Raw genomic sequence first — 15,732 nt, 5'->3', positions numbered from 1 at the left:
TGGTGAGGTTTTAAAGTGGGCGTGTGTATAAAGATCAGAGTAGAAATTCTGTTTGTCGGACTTCCAGCATTTAACAAATCGAATCACACAGCACCAGAGGGAGGCCATTCGGCCCATCGTGCCTGTGCCGGCTCTTTTGAAAGAGCGATCCCATTAGTCGCAGTCCTCCACTCTTTCCCCGCAGCAACTACAAATGTTTCCTTTTTAAGTTATATATCCAATTCTCTTTTGAAGGTGACCATTGAATCTGCTTCCACCGCCCTTTCAGGCAGCGCATTCCAACAACAACAACTTGTATTTATATAGTGCCTTTAACGTAATGAAACATCCCAAGGTGCTTCACAGGAGTGTTACGAGATTAAAAAATTTGACACCGAGCCGCATAAGTAGAAATTAGCGCAAGTGACCAACAGCTCGGTCAGAGAGGTAGGTTTTAAGGGGCGTCTTGAAGAGAGGTAGAGAGGTGGAGAGGTTTAGGGAGGGAGTTCCAGAGCTTGGGGCCCAGGCAACAGAAGGCACGGCCACCGATGGTTGAGTGATTATAATCAGGGATGCTCAGGAGGGCAGAATTAGAGGAGCGCAGACATCTCGGGGGAGGGCGGGGTTGTGGGATATGAATTCCAGATCGTAACAACTCGCTGCGTAAAAATATTTGTCCTCATCTCCCCCTCTGCTTCATTTGCCAATCACCTTAAATCCGTGTCCCCTGGTCCCAGACCCTCCCCGCCAGTGGAAACAGTTTCCCCTGGCTTACTCTGTCAAAACCCCTCGCACTGGGGAGCTGGTGCTCGCACTACACAGTTGCGTGTGCGATTTTCACACCGCCACCAAACTGATTACCTTCAGTCTTTTGATAACATTTGTCCTTGGGATTTGAGAGATGCTGGGGGTAGGGTGGGGGGGGGGTAACCTCGATCTGGTCGAGGGCTTTCTTCACAGCGATCGTTTGCAGCTGGGTGTCGGGCTGGGTGCGTCGCTTCCCCAAGTGTTTGTGATTAACCTCGGGCAGGGCTCTGGGCCAGACCGGGTAAGGATGAACGGTTTTCCTGAAGCACATTAGTGAACCAGTTTTTTTTTTTTTTTAAAGTTACATTTTTCGGATGAGACGTTAAACCGAGGTCCCGTCCACTCTCTCAGGTGGGCATAAAAGATCCCACGGGCACTATTGGAAGAAGTGCAGGGGAGTTATCCCCGGTGTCCTCGGAACAACATTTATCCCGCAACCAGCACCGCTAAATATCTGCTCATTATCACATTGTTGTTTGTGGGAGCTTGCTGTGCACAAATTGGCTGCCGCGTTTCCCACATTACAACAGTGACTACACTTGGAAAAGTACTTCATTGGCTGTAAAGCGCTTTGGGACGCCCCGAGGTGGTGAAAGGCGCTATAGCAATGCAAGAACCTTTGTTGTTTTTAAAAATGTTTGGAAAATCGTGGGCAGTGTGCGCCTGAAGTTCCGACGTGTGATTGGGGGTTGGGGCGGGGAGGTGGGGGAAGGGAGGTGCAGAGGGAGGGGAGGTGCGGAGGGGGATGTGCGGGAGGGGGAGGGGAGGTGCGGGAGGGGGAGGAGGAGGGGAGGTGATGGGGAGTGGAGGGGAGGTGATGGGGTGTGGAGGTGCGGGGGGAGGGGAGGTGATGGGGAGGGATGGGGAGTGGGGGGGTGGGGAGGTGCGGGTGGGGGAGGGGAGGTGATGGGGAGTGGAGGGGGGGTAGGGGAGGTGCGGGGGGAGGGGAGGTGATGGGGAGGGATGGGGAGTGGAGGTGCGGGAGGGGGGGGAGGGGAGGTGATGGGGAGTGGAGGGGAGGTGCGGGGGAGGGATGGGGAGTGGAGGGGGGAGGGGAGGGGAGGGGTGGGGAGGTGCGGTGGGAGGGGAGGTGTGGAGAGGTGCAGGGGGTGGGGGAAGCGAGGTGTGGGGGGGGCTTTGGATGTGGAGGTGCGGGGGGGATGGGGATGTGCGGGGTGGGGGGGGGGGGAAGAGGAGGTGCGGGAGGGGGAGGGGAGGTGATGGGGAGTGGAGGGGGGGGAGGGGAGGTGCGGGGGGAGGGGAGGTGATGGGGAGGGATGGGGAGTGGAGGTGCGGGAGGGGGGGGGGAGGGGAGGTGATGGGGAGGGATGGGGAGTGGAGGGGGGAGGGATGGGGAGTGGAGGGGAGGTGCGGGGGAGGGATGGGGAGTGGAGGGGGGAGGGATGGGGAGTGGAGGGGAGGTGCGGGGGAGGGATGGGGAGTGGAGGGGGGAGGGGAGGGGAGGTGCGGTGGGAGGGGAGGTGTGGAGAGGTGCAGGGGGTGGGGGAAGCGAGGTGTGGGGGGGGCTTTGGATGTGGAGGTGCGGGGGGGATGGGGATGTGCGGGGTGGGGGGGGGGAAGAGGAGGTGCGGGAGGGGGAGGGGAGGTACGGGGGCGGGGGGGGAGGTGCGTGGGGGGGGGTGGGGGGAGAGGTGCAGGAGGGGAGGGGAGGGGGAGGCAAAGTGCGGGGTGGGGGGGAAGGGAAGTGCGGGGGGTGGGGGGAGGTGCATGGGGGAGGGGGAGGCGAGGTGCGGGGTGGGGGGGGAAGGGAAGTGCGGGGGGTGGGGGGAGGTGCATGGGGGAGGGGGAGGCGAGGTGCGGGGTAGTGAGGGGTAAGGTCAAGCGCTGCAAATACAACATTAGGAAATGCCCCTTTCTCTGAGATCTTGCCATGTATCGATGTGAAACATGGAGTTTAAGGCGTCTTCAGCACGTACAATGAATGGGTTTATTGGTGTTGTGAGTTATTGAGGTCACTGTTTGTTTAATCTGTTGTCAATCTAATCGAAATCTCTCTGAATAAGCCGTTGGTAATACATTAACTCATGGATTCGAAGTGGAGCGGTTAATTATTAATACAGTGTTTAAAATTGGAAGCTACGTGCTCATCTCAGGCTGGAATCGTGAGATATAGCGCCGTCTCTGGAACTCCCTCCCTAAACCTCTCCCCGCCTCTCTCTTCTCCTTTAAGAGGCTCCTTAAAACCCACATCTTTGGCCAAGCTTTTGGTCACCAGTCATAGTATCTCCGGCCTGTGGCTCGGTGTCAAATCTTATCTGATTTATGCTCCTGTGAAGCACCTCGGGGACATTTGACAACGTTAAAGACGCTGTATATAATGCGCTGTTGTTGTTTGGGTTAGTGGGTCTCCAGTGGCATTGCTCATGGTGAGCAGGAGGATAAAGTACGTCAAACTTGCTGTGAAAGAGTTTGGGATGTCCTAAGGTCGTGAACTGGCACTGTATAAATTCAGGTTAGTTAGCTTGTTCCGCGCACTGCTTTATAACAACACAAGTATTGTGCCATGCAATGTATTATTCTGCTGCTAAGGCGAGTGTCCAGTTGCTGGAAAGCAACATATCCTGACGGTCAATAAGAGGTTAATTTATGTTGCATTGGCGGATACTGATAAAACCCGGGTCCAGGTCAGAGAAAGAAAAAAAAAGTTTGAAGAAACGACTGGATTTGCTTCTGAAGGAAAGAAGAGACAGACAGTGTGGGTTCAGAGCAGTACGGTCCAGCAAGATCCCACAGTTTGACCCCTGCTCTTTGCTCAGTTCGCTGACCTCAAATGAGGCAGTGAAACTGGCCTTCGCTTCCCTAGGCTCGGGAACGGACAAAGAGCAAGTTAAAATGCCCAACTCCACAATAATGCACTTGAATTCGACAGTTCATAGAACGATTACAGCACAGAAGGAGGCCATTCGGCCCGTCAAGCCCGTGCGGCTCTCTGCAAGAGCACCTCAGCCAGTCCCACTCTCCCTGCCCTTTCCCCATAGCCCTGCTTTTTCCTTCAGGTATGTTTCTAATTCCCTTTTGAAAGCCACGATTGAGTCTGCCTCCACAAGCAGTGCGTTCCACATCCTGACCACTCGCTGTGTAAAAAGGTTTATCCTCATATCGCCTCTGGTTCTTCTGCCAATCACCTTAAATCTAGTTACTAATTATTATTTTTTGTTATTTTTTTGCTAATTTGCATCCCACCAACATTGTGAAGAACAATCAGGCGCAAGTCAAGGACTGAAGACCGATTTAGATGCCAAGATATTTTGATGTAGAGAGAATTGTGGACCTCAAACTGTGTGACGGGTATTAATGGTAAATGTATCATGGTATCGGCACCAACAGTCCCTCGAATCTTTTATTGTGCCCGGGAACTGCCCGTTGATGGGCAGCTGCGCGCCGCAGGGGGAACATCGGTTGGCAGAGGAATACTTAGGAGCAGAAAGGCTTTGGGCTTGGTCTGGTGGCAAGGTCAATGGTCTCTGACCCCCCTGGGCCAGTGAAAGAACACGAGGTTCTCCACTTGTCCTTCGACCCAGCTAAGTGCGTGTGTGTGTTGCGTGTGTGTGTTGTGTGTGTGTGTGTGTGTGAGTGTGTGTGTGTTGTGAGTTGTGAGTGTGCAGTGTGTGTGTTGTGAGTGTGTGTGTGTGGTGTGTGTGTGTGTGTGTGTTGTGAGTGTGTGTGTGTATGTGTGCGTTGTGAGTGTGTGTGTTGTGAGTGTGTATGTGTGTGTATGTGTGCGTTGTGAGTGTGTGCGTTGTGAGTGTGTGCGTTGTGAGTGTGTGCGTTGTGCGTTGTGAGTGTGTGTGCTTTGAGTGTGTGTGTTGTGAGTGTGTGTGTGTGTGTGTGTGTTGAGTGTGCAGTGTGTGTGTTGAGTGTGTGAGTGTGCAGTGTGTGTGTGTGTGAGTGAGTGTGTGTGGTGTGTGGTGTGTGCAGTGTGTGAGTGTGTGGTGCGTGCGGTGTGTGTGAGTGTGTGGTGTGTGCAGTGTGTGTGTGAGTGTGTGAGTGTGTGAGTGTGTGTGGTGTGTGTGGTGTGTGCAGTGTGTGAGTGTGTGAGTGTGTGAGTGTGTGGTGCGTGCGGTGTGTGTGATGTGTGTGATGTGTGGTGTGTGCAGTGTGTGTGATGTGTGGTGTGTGCAGTGTGTGGTGTGTGCAGTGTGTGGTGTGTGCAGTGTGTGCAGTGTGTGGTGCGTGCGGTGTGTGAACATTGGGGTGAGGGCAGTGTTCGGCCCGATGGTGCCATATCGTCCAACCAATGGTACAAAGGGCTGGTGCATGGACAGTGGTCAGCCGGGTGAGGAATTGGGAGTTGGGTCTACCTCTGGTAGTAAATCCAGCACGAGTCACAGGTGGAGAGGTTAAAATCACAAGGAAGATTGGAAGGGGGTTAAACGCCCAACCAAATGACTCATTTGAAATGGTTCATTAAATGGTGGCAATGGCAAAGGTCGAGATTATAAACACAGAGATGGTCCACAGAAAATCGCCATTTCCTTCCTCCCCGACCTCTCACTGCCTCCGCTGTCCCACTCCGCTGTAACAGCCCTGGGGCAGGTTCTGCACAATGTCCTCCAGGTTGAGCTTGTCCGCCTGGATCTCCTCAATGTCCTTCTCGAACGCTCTCATCTTCAGGATCTGCATCTCGGAGGCTGCCTCCAGCTCCCGCACTTTCCGCGTCAGCTTGCGATCGATGGCCCACCTCAGCGACCCCATCTGGCTCTCCGTTTTATTCAACATTTCTTCCGTTGCTTGGCCAACCTGTAGGCTCTCTGTTGGCAAAGAAGCACAAAGAGAAATCAGGCTGAGACAGTGCGCCAGAAAGAGAAACATAAAAATAGGTGCAGGAGTAGGCCATTCGGCCCTTCGAGCCTGCAACACTATTCAATATGATCATGGTTCTGATCATGCAACTTCAGTACCCCACTCCTGCTTTCTCTCCATACCCCTTGATCCCTTTAGCTGCAAGGACCACATCTAACTCCCTTTTGAATATACCCAACGAACTGGCCTCAATAACTTTCTGTGGTAGAGAATTCCACAGGTTCACAATTCTCTGAGTGAAGAAGTTTCTCCTCATCTCGGTCCTAAATGGCTTACCCCTTATCCTTAGACTGTGAACCCTGGTTCTGGACTTCCCCAACATCGGGAACATTCTTCCTGCATCTAACCTGTCCAATCCCGTCAGAATTTTATATGTTTCAATAATATCCCCTCTCATTCTTCTAAATTCCAGTGAATATAAGCCTAGTCGATCCAGTCTTTCTTCATATGTCAGTCCTGCCATCCCAGGAATCAGTCTGGTGAACCTTCACTGCACTCCCTCAATAGCAAGAATGTCCTTCCTCAGATTAGGAGACCAAAACTGTGCACAATATTCCAGGTCCAAGACCCTGTATAACTGCAGTAAGACCTCCCTGCCCCTGTACTCAAATCCCCTAGCTATGAAGGCCAACATGCCATTTGCCTTCTTCACCACCTGCTGTACCTGCATGCCAACTTTCAATGACTGATGTACCATGACACCCAGGTCCCGTTGCACCTCCCCTTTTCCTAATCTATCCCCATTCAGATAATAGTCTGCCTTCCTGTTTTTGCCACCAAGGTGGATAACCTCACATTTATCCACATTACACGCATCTGCCATGCATTTGCCCACTCACCTAACCCGTCCAAGTCACCCTGAAGCCTCTTAGCATCCTCCTCACAGCTCTCACTGCCACACAGCTTAGTGTCATCTGCAAACTTGGAGATATTACATTCAATTCCTTCATCCAAATCATTAATGTATATTGTAAATAGCTGGGGTTCCAGCACTGAACCTTGCGGTACCCCACTAGTCACTGCCTGCCATTCTGAAAAGGACCCGTTTATTCCTACTCTTTGCTTCCTGTCTGACAACCAGTTCTCTATCCAATACCATGTGCTTTAATTTTGCACACTAATCTCTTGTGTGGGACCTTGTCAAAAGCCTTTTGAAAGTCTAAATACACCACATCCATTGGTTCTCCCTTGTCTACTCTACTAGTTACATCCTCAAAAAATTCTAGAAGATTTGTCAAGCATGATTTCCCTTTCATAAATCCATGCTGACTTGGACCGATCCTGTCACTGCTTTCCAAATGCGCTGCTATTACATCTTTAATAATTGATTCCAACATTTTCCCCACTACTGATGTCAGGCTAACCGGTCTATAATTCCCTGTTTTCGCTCTCCCTCCTTTTTTAAAAAGTGATGTTACATTAGCTACCCTCCAATCCATAGGAACTGATCCAGAGTCTATAGAATGTTGGAAAATGACCACCAATGCATCCACTATTTCTAGGGCCACTTCCTTAAGTACTCTGTGATGCAGACTATCCTGGGAGTTATCGGCCTACAATCCCATCAATTTCCCTAACACAATTTGCTGACGAATAAGGATTTCCTTCAGTTCCTCCTTCTCACTGGACCCTCGGTCCCCTAGTATTTCCAGAAGGTTATTTGTGTCTTCCTTAGTGAAAACAGAATCAAAGTATTTGTTCAATTGGTCTGCCATTTCTTTGTTCCCTATTATAAATTCACCTGATTCTGACTGCAAGGGACTTACATTTGTCTTCACTAATCGTTTTCTCTTCACATATCTATAGAAGCTTTTGCAGTCAGTTTTTATGTTCCCTGCAAGCTTCCTCTCATACTCTATTTCCCCCCTCCTAATTAAACCTTTTGTCCTTCTCTGCTGAATTCTAAATTTCTCCCAGTCCTCAGGTTTGCTGCTTTTTCTGGCCAATTTATATGCCTCTTCCTTGGATTTAATACTATCTCTAATTTTCCTTGTTAGCCACGGTTGAGCCACCTTCCCCGTTTTATTTTTATGGAAGACAGGGATGTACAATTGTTGAAATTCATCCATGTGATCTTTAAATGTCTGCCATTGCCTATCCACTGTCAACCCTTTAGGTATCATTCGCCAGTCTATCCTAGCCAATTCACGTCTCATACCATCGAAGTTACCTTTCTTTAAGTTCAGAGAGGTTACAAAGTGCTGGGGTACAGAGGGATCTGGGGATCCTTGTGCATGAAACACAAAAAGTTAGTATGCAGGTACAGCAAGTAATCAGGAAGGCAAATGAAATGTTGGCCTTTATTGCAAGGAGGATGGTGTATAAAAGCAGAGAAATCTTGCTACAACTGTACAGGTTATTGTTGAGGCCACACTTAGAGTACTACATTCAGTTTTGGTCTCCTTATTTAAGGAGGGATATACTTGCAGTGGAGGCTGTTCAGAGAAGGTTCACGCGTTTGATTCCAAAGATGAGGGGGTTGACTTATGAAGATAGGTTGAGTAGGTTGGGCCTCTACTCGTTGGGAGTTCAGAAGAATGAGAGGTGATCTTATCAAAAATATAAGATAATGAGGAGGCTCGATAAGGTGGATGCAGAGAGGATATTTCAACTCATAGGGGAAACTAAAACTAGGGGACATAGTCTGAGAATAAGGGGCTGCCCATTTAAAACTGAGATGAGGAGGAATTTCTTCTCTCTGAGGGTGATGAATCTTTGGCATTCTCTGTCCCAGAGAGCTGTGGAGGCTGGGTCATTGAATATATTTAAGGTGGAGATCGACAGATTTTTGAGCGATAAGGGAGTAAAGGGTTATGGGGAGCGGGCGGGGAAGTGGAGCTGAGTCCATGATCGGATCAGACATGATCTTATTAAATGGCGGAGGAGGCTCGAGGGGCCATGTGGCCTACTCCTGCTCCTATTTCTTATGTTCTTATGTTTAGCATGCACTGAAAATGGAACGTGTGTTTGTCAAGCAGGGAGCATGCACTGGTTTTGTGATGTGTGTGTGTGTCTCAGTAACTTTCATGCTAGTTTTTGTGTAGTTATGAAGGTTTAAATAAAGATCTACCCTGCCATTACTACAGCTGTGTGCGTGTGTAATCTGATGTTTAAAGCAACGAAACGACAAAGAGCAAGAAAGCAGTGCGACAGCTGTTATATGGGGAGAAACCGCGCAGCCACTTAAAGGGACCGCGCGCCCCCCAAAAATAAGAAGGACCATTGTCTGCGACCCGGGGCCTTGTCCCCGACAGTCTCCGAGCGCCGTTCCCCGAACGTACCGATTTGTTTCAGCAACTCGGCCAACCGCTTCACATCGCGATCGAGCGAGTGTTTTGCTTTCTTCATGCTCTTTTCCGTTGTCTCCGTCTCGCCGAGAACCTGTTGCAGGCAGAGAGAGAGATCAATAGCAGGTCAATGTCAGCTGGCTCAGTCGATGCCCTCTGAGTGCAGGGCAAACCGGGAAAAGGGGGGGGGGGGAAAAGAGAGGGATGGCGGGGGGGCTGGGGGGGGCGTGTGTTCGCAGCCCCTCGGTGACAGATATAGGGGAGGATTTTCCCATTTTCGCCCCGGAGTGGCAGCAGTGGCGGGGGTGAGGTATTCTGGCCGGCGGTCAGCCTCCCGCGCCCTGTGGCGATCCTCGGGTCCAGTTTACTGGCGGTGTGGAGCAGCACGGCCTGGAAGAGGCCCCCCCCCCCCCACCTCCCCGGTCGTGACACCAGCGCAAGTTTAGACTCCCGCCCGACCCGTACGCCCCGCAACACGCCCCGCACTGACTGCCCGGGAAATCAGGACGGTCCAACGATACCGACAGCGGAGAGGGAGGTAATGCTGTCCCAAGGCAAGTGTGATTGTTGTGTCTTTTTTTTTGGCGATTTATGTTGTGGTGGCGTGGGCTCTGTTTTGGGAAGTTTGTATCTGGGAGTTTTTCTCTCTCGGAGCGCTCCCGGCCGGGCTCTTTAGCTCGGGATCTTCCCATGCCAACGCCCCGGGAGAGAGAGGTGTCCAACACCTCCCGTAGCGCTGCGCCCCACACTCAGGGCCCAGATGCCTAATTTTGCTGATTGAGGCGCTAACTGTTCCCGGGCGCACACTTTACCGCCCCACCGCCATTACCGCCCCGAAATCAGCAAAGCCCAAAATCCAGGCCGTGGAAACCCTGCCTCCTGCGGTTATCACCCGGGCAGACCACCCAAAAAAAAAAAACAACCAAACGCCAAGCGCCCGCTGTTGGCAGACGGTCCCGCCGCCAGTGAAACGTTTGTCGCGTTTACCTGGGTCGCCGTTTGCGTCTCCTCGCGGATCCTCGCCCGCAAGGCCGCGGCCTGCTCCTCCCGGGGGCCGAGCCGTTCCTCCGCGGTCGCCACCTGCGCACGGAGTGATCCGCACCGCACCGACTGATCCTGGGCCCGTCTCCTCAGCTTCTGGGCTTCCTGGAAAGGCAAGAAGGGGGAGCCAGAAGTGGGCGCGGGTTTCACAGAAGCTTCCGCAGGTTTGATCATGGGATGGATTTCAGAGAAATTTACAGCACGGAAGGAGGCCATTCGTCCCATCGGGTCCGCGCCGGCCGACAAAGAGCTACCCAGCCTAATCCCACTTTCCAGCTCTCGGTCCGTAGCCCTGTAGGTTACGGCGCTTCAAGTGCACATCCAAGTACTTTTTAAATGTGGTGAGGATTTCTGCCTCTACCACCCTTTCAGGCAGTGAGTTCCAGACCCCCACCACCCTCTGGGTGAAGAAATTTCCCCTCAAATCCCCTCTAAACCTTCTACAAACTACTTTAAATATATGTCCCCTGGTTGTTGACCCCTCTGCGAAGGGAAATAGGTCCTTCCTATCCATTATATCTCAGCCCCTCATAATTTTATACACCTCAATAAGGTCTCCCCTCAGCCTCCTCTGTTCCAAAGAAAACAAACCCAGCCTATCCAGTCTTTCCTCATAGCTAAAATTCTCCAGTCCCGGCAACATCCTCGTAAATCTCCTCTATACCCTCTCCATATCTTTCCTGTAATGTGGTGACCAGAACTGCACGCAGTACTCTAGCTGTGGCCTAACCAGTGTTTTGTACAGTTCAAGCATAACCTCCCTGCTCTTGTATACTATGTCTCAGGGTTTTGATGTTTTATTTGATTTTAGGGGTATTCTCATTGATAGTTAGATGTAGTCCTTACTACTCGGGGGATCAAGGGGTATGACGAGAAAGCAGGAATGGGGTACTGAAGTTGCATGTTCAGCCATGAACTCATTGAATGGCGGTGCAGGCTCGAAGGGCCGAATGGCCTACTCCTGCACTTATTTTCTCGGTTTCTATAGCAACGGGAGCACCATTAGATACCCCAAAAATCAAATAAAACACCAAAATACATTCACTTTTTTTTAATTAATAGAAATTGCATTAAATGAAATGCTTTGGAGAAAAATGTACTTTTTTGAAATTTAAAAAAATGTTTTAATAGTGTTAAAAATAAACTTACCTTCATAGACAGGGTTTTTAAATCTAATCACATTTAATTTTTCTATGTTGTAAAACTCTTACACTGGTAAAAGTAGGCTGTATACTTGCTTTATGGTCTACAGGGCTGTAGTGATACCCGCCCTCCTGTATGGCTCAGAGACGTGGACCATGTACAGCAGACACTTCAAATCGCTGGAGAAATACCACCAATGATGTCTCCGCAAGATCCTGCAAATCCCCTGGGAGGGAGACGCACCAACGTCAGTGTTCTCGATCAGGCCAACATCCCCAGCATCGAAGCACTGACCACACTCGACCAGCTCCGTTGGGCGGGCCACACTGTCCGCATGCCGGACACAAGACTCCCAAAGCAAGCGCTCTACTCGGAACTCCTACACGGCAAGCGGGCCCCGGGTGGGCAGAGGAAACGTTTCAAGGACACCCTCAAAGCCTCCTTGATAAAAATGCAACATCCCTACCGGCACCTGGGAGTCCCTGGCCAAAGACCACCCTAAGTGGAGGAAGAGCATCTGGGAGGGCGCTGAGCTCCTCCAGTCTCATCGCCGAGAGCATGCAGAAAGCAAGCGCAGGCAGCGGAAGGAGCGTGCGGCAAACCAGACTCCCCACCCACCCTTTCCTCCAACCACTGTCTGTCCCACCTGTGACCGAGACTGCAATTCCCGAATTGGACTGTACAGTCACCTGAGAACTCACTTTTAGAGTGGAAGCAAGTCTTCCTGGATTCCCAGGGGCTGCCTGTGATTTACCAGGCGTAAGAGTTTGAAGGACATTCGCTGGGCAAGAGTTGGACAAATAGCCCAAATCTCCGCCCCCCCCCCCCCCCCGAAGACCCTTTTCCCAGTGATGCGCGCGATCTGTCGACATTTTGTCCGATCGCAAAAGCCGGTTCTCCGCGAGGCCGCTTCGGTTCGCGTCCCGGGGAGGCTGCAGGCTTCGGGCCACCGTCGCTGCCCTCTGACCTTTGTGACGTCCCTGGCGAGGAGGGAGGCTCGGGCCGCAGTGCCGTTGCTGACGGCGGAGCTCGACTCGGCCGCGCCCAACATCCTGCCCGCCACGGCCGTCTTCCCCCTCGCCTCCACCAGCACGCGCTCTCTGATGGGTCCCATCTTCCTGAAGGCCCCTTTGCTCTTCAACCTCTTCGCTGGAAACAACTTCTTGTTGTCTGAAACAAAGATAATACAAAATGAGCACTCAATGGTTTAAATTACCAGGACAGGGTGCACAGAACATAAGAACATAAGAAATATGAGCAGGAGTAGGCCATACGGCCCCTCGAGCCTGCTCCGCCATTCAATAAGATCATGGCTGATCTGATCATGGACTCAAGTCCACTTCCCTGCCCGCTCCCCATAACCCCTTACTCCCTTACTGGTTAAGAAACTGTCTATTTCTTGCTTAAATTTGTTCAATGTCCCAGCCTCCACAGCTCTCTGAGGCAGCGAATTCCACAGATTTACAACCCTCAGAAGAAATTCCTCCTCATCTCAGTTTTAAATGGGCGGCCCCTTATTCTAAGACCAGGCCCCCTAGTTCTAGTCTCCCCCATCAGTGGAAACATCCTCTCTGCATCCACCTTGTCAAGCCCCCTCACAATCTTATACACTTCGATAAGATCACCTCTCATTCTTCTGAATTGCAATGAGTAGAGGCCCAACCTACTCAACCTTTCCTCATAAGTCAACCCCCTCATCTCCGGAATCAACCGAGTGAACCTTCTCTGTACTGCCTCCAAAGCAAGTATATCCTTTCATAAATATGGAAGCCAAAACTGCACGCAGTATTCCAGGCGTGACCTCGCCAATACCCTGTATAACTGTAGCAAGACTTCCCTGCTTTTATACTCCATCCTCTTTGCAATAAAGGCCAAGATTCCATAGGCCTTCCTGATCACTTGCTGTACCTGCATATTATCCTTCCGTGTTTCATGCACAAGTACCCCCAGGTCCCGCTGTACTGCAGCACTTTGCAATCTTTCTCCATTTAATTTGCTCTTTGATTTTTTTCTGCCAAAGTACATGACCTCACACGTTCCAACATTATACTCCATCTGCCAAATTTTTGCCCACTCACTTAGCCGGTCTATGTCCTTTTGCCAGGCTTGTGTTCCCGAGTGTAGAAGATTAAGGGGCAATCTGATCGAGGTGTTTGATGAATAAAGGATTTGATAAGCTGGATAGAGAGGACCTATTTCCTCTGGTGGGGGGGGGCGGGGGAGAGTTCAGAACAAAAGAAAGACTTGCATTTATATAGCGCCTTTCACGACCACCGAACATCTCAAAGAGCTTTATAGCCAATGAAGTACTTTTGGAGTGTAGCCACTGCTGTAATGTGGGAAACGCGGCAGCCAATACGCACACAGCAAGCTCCCACACACCGCAATGTGATAATGAGCAGATAATCTGTTGATTGAGGGATAAATATTGGCCCCAGGACATCGGAGAGAATTCCCTCTGCTCTTTTTCGAAATAGACTCACGAGATCTTTTACAGCCACCTAAGGGGGCAGACAGGGTCTCGGTTTAATGTCTCATCTGAAAGACGGCACCTCAGACAGTGCGGCGCTCCCTCAGTACTGCACTGGGAGTGTCGGCTTAGATTTCTCTGTGTTCAAGTCCCTGTGTTGGAGAGGGAGAGGGGGAGGGGTGCGGAGGAGGCAGGGGGTGGCGGGGAGGGGCTGGGGGATCGCCGGTGGTCTCCAACAGGCTTGGAGTGCCACCAAAGAACAGCACCTGAATAAACACGGCAATCCGGCCCTCTGAGTTCGCCAACCTAAACCCGTGCTCAGGTATCTCACCACCACTAGTGTGGTCCTGAGCCCCACACGGAGCAGTGAAGGCCCAGCTCCACCCGCGGCTTGTTCCTTGAGGCCTTGTCACCTGACCTCCAACCGCACCCCCCCCCACCCCCCGCGGCCAATTGGAAAGCGGAAGAGACTTTCCTTGATCTGATTGGATGATTGTGGACGGGAGTGGGCGGGACAGCGATACAGGGCCGTACCTTCCAAAGTTTTCAGTAAGGTGATCCCTTCGTCCTTTATCCCTTTGGCCTGCTCGATGGACGCCCTCGCGGAGGCCTGGGCGGCTTCAACACGATTCAGGAGCTGCAGGGGGAGAAATATTGTGTTCACACAACCCGACTCACTGGAGAAAAGGATCTCTTCACAGCAAGGGGTGGAGGGGGAAGGAGGGGAAGGAGAGGTGGAGGGGGAAGGAGGGGTGGAGGGGAAGGAGGGGTGGAGGGGAAGGAGGGGTGGAGGGGAAGGAGGGGAAGGAGGGGAAGGAGGGGTGGAGGGGAAGGAGGGGTGGAGGGGAAGGAGGGGTGGAGGGGAAGGAGGGGTGGAGGGGAAGGAGGGGTGGAGGGGAAGGAGGGGTGGAGGGGAAGGAGGGGTGGAGGGGAAGGAGGGGTGGAGGGGAAGGAGGGGTGGAGGGAAGGAGGGGTTTTTATGGTGCCTTCCATGGTCTCAGAGCTTTACAGCCAGTGAAGGAGTTGTGGAGTGCAGTCACTGTGTAAAGTGTGACTGAGGCGACACTCATTGTCCATGGGCCATTGTCCATTGTCCATGGGCCATTGTCCATTGTCCATTGTCCATTGTCCATGGGCCATTGCAAGGAAGGGAACGCAGCCTGTGCTCCAAAGGGCCACCTCACCTGCTCATACGATCGCTGGGTCTCTATGCCCATGTTCAAGGACTTCACTCGAGGCTCCATCTGCACAAGGAGCTCCTCAATCCGCTGATCCTTGGACTGAAGCGCGCTCTCCAAATCTTCAATCGCTGCCGTTAAATTGTCCGAGCTCTTCAGGGAGAAAGGAAAAGACAAATCAGAGGAAGACTGTCGGCCGACACTGAGCCCGGCTGCAGTGCGACAGGGTCTGGGACCGGGAAATGCACAAGTTCCAAGGTCACCACAGCAACAACAGTTTGCATTTATATAGTGCCTTTAACATAGTAGTGTCCCAAGGCGCTTCACAGCAGCATTATCAACAAAATGTGACACCGAGCCACACAAGGAGATATTAACGCAGGTGCCCAAAAGCTTGGTCAAAGAGGTAGGTTTTAAGGAGCATCTTAAAGGAGAGGGGTGAAGGGGTTTAGGGAGGAAGTTCCAGAGCTTGGGGCCCAGGCAGCTGAAGGCACGGCCACCAATGGTGGAGCGGTTAAAATCGGGGATGCTCAAGAGGGCAGAATTGGAGGAGCGCAGAGATCTGGGAGGGTTGGAGGAGGTTACATGGATAGGGAGGGGTGAACGGGTCTCGGTGCAAGTTAGGAGAGTTGTGGATGAGCTGAAGTTTACGGAGGGCGGAAGATGGGAAGCAAGATCGCTGAATGTTTCACATACTCCTCGAATCGAGAGAGGACCCACGGCCCAGAGATTGGGCAATTAATTCACAGAGGCCCAATTTAGATGCTTTCGGAACGTAGTCACTGTTATAATGTGGGAAAAGCAGCAGCCAATTTGCGCACAGCAAGCTTCCACAAAAAGCAATGTGATAATGGCCAGATAATCTGTTTGTGATGTTGATTGAGGGATAAATTTTGGACACCAGAGATAACTCCCCTGCTCTTTTTCGAATAGTGGCCATGGGATCTTTTACATCCACCTGAGAAGATGTGGTCTCGGTTTAACATCACATCCGAAAGACGGC

At 51.7% G+C, this 15,732-nt stretch overlaps 1 protein-coding gene across 1 annotated transcript in view; it reads right to left on the bottom strand.

Moving 5' to 3' along the window:
• Positions 1-5,194: 5,194 nt before the first annotated feature.
• LOC139233071 (laminin subunit gamma-3-like) overlaps positions 5,195-15,732 on the bottom strand; it is a 113,818-nt gene continuing 103,280 nt past the window's right edge. Inside the window, exons 17-22 of the mRNA XM_070863590.1 lie at positions 14,736-14,882; positions 14,086-14,188; positions 12,049-12,251; positions 9,885-10,043; positions 8,892-8,991; positions 5,195-5,558 (exon numbers count right to left, since the gene is read on the bottom strand). Of these exons, the coding sequence (XP_070719691.1) occupies positions 5,299-5,558; positions 8,892-8,991; positions 9,885-10,043; positions 12,049-12,251; positions 14,086-14,188; positions 14,736-14,882 (972 nt within the window). The 3' untranslated portion in view covers positions 5,195-5,298. The remainder of the gene's footprint in view (positions 5,559-8,891; positions 8,992-9,884; positions 10,044-12,048; positions 12,252-14,085; positions 14,189-14,735; positions 14,883-15,732) is intronic.

Source organism: Pristiophorus japonicus, chromosome 20 (assembly GCF_044704955.1).
Source record: "Pristiophorus japonicus isolate sPriJap1 chromosome 20, sPriJap1.hap1, whole genome shotgun sequence".
Taxonomy (NCBI): domain Eukaryota; kingdom Metazoa; phylum Chordata; class Chondrichthyes; family Pristiophoridae; genus Pristiophorus; species Pristiophorus japonicus.
The sequence above is the reverse complement of the archived record's forward strand: the minus strand, read 5'-3'. Positions and strand labels throughout refer to the sequence as shown.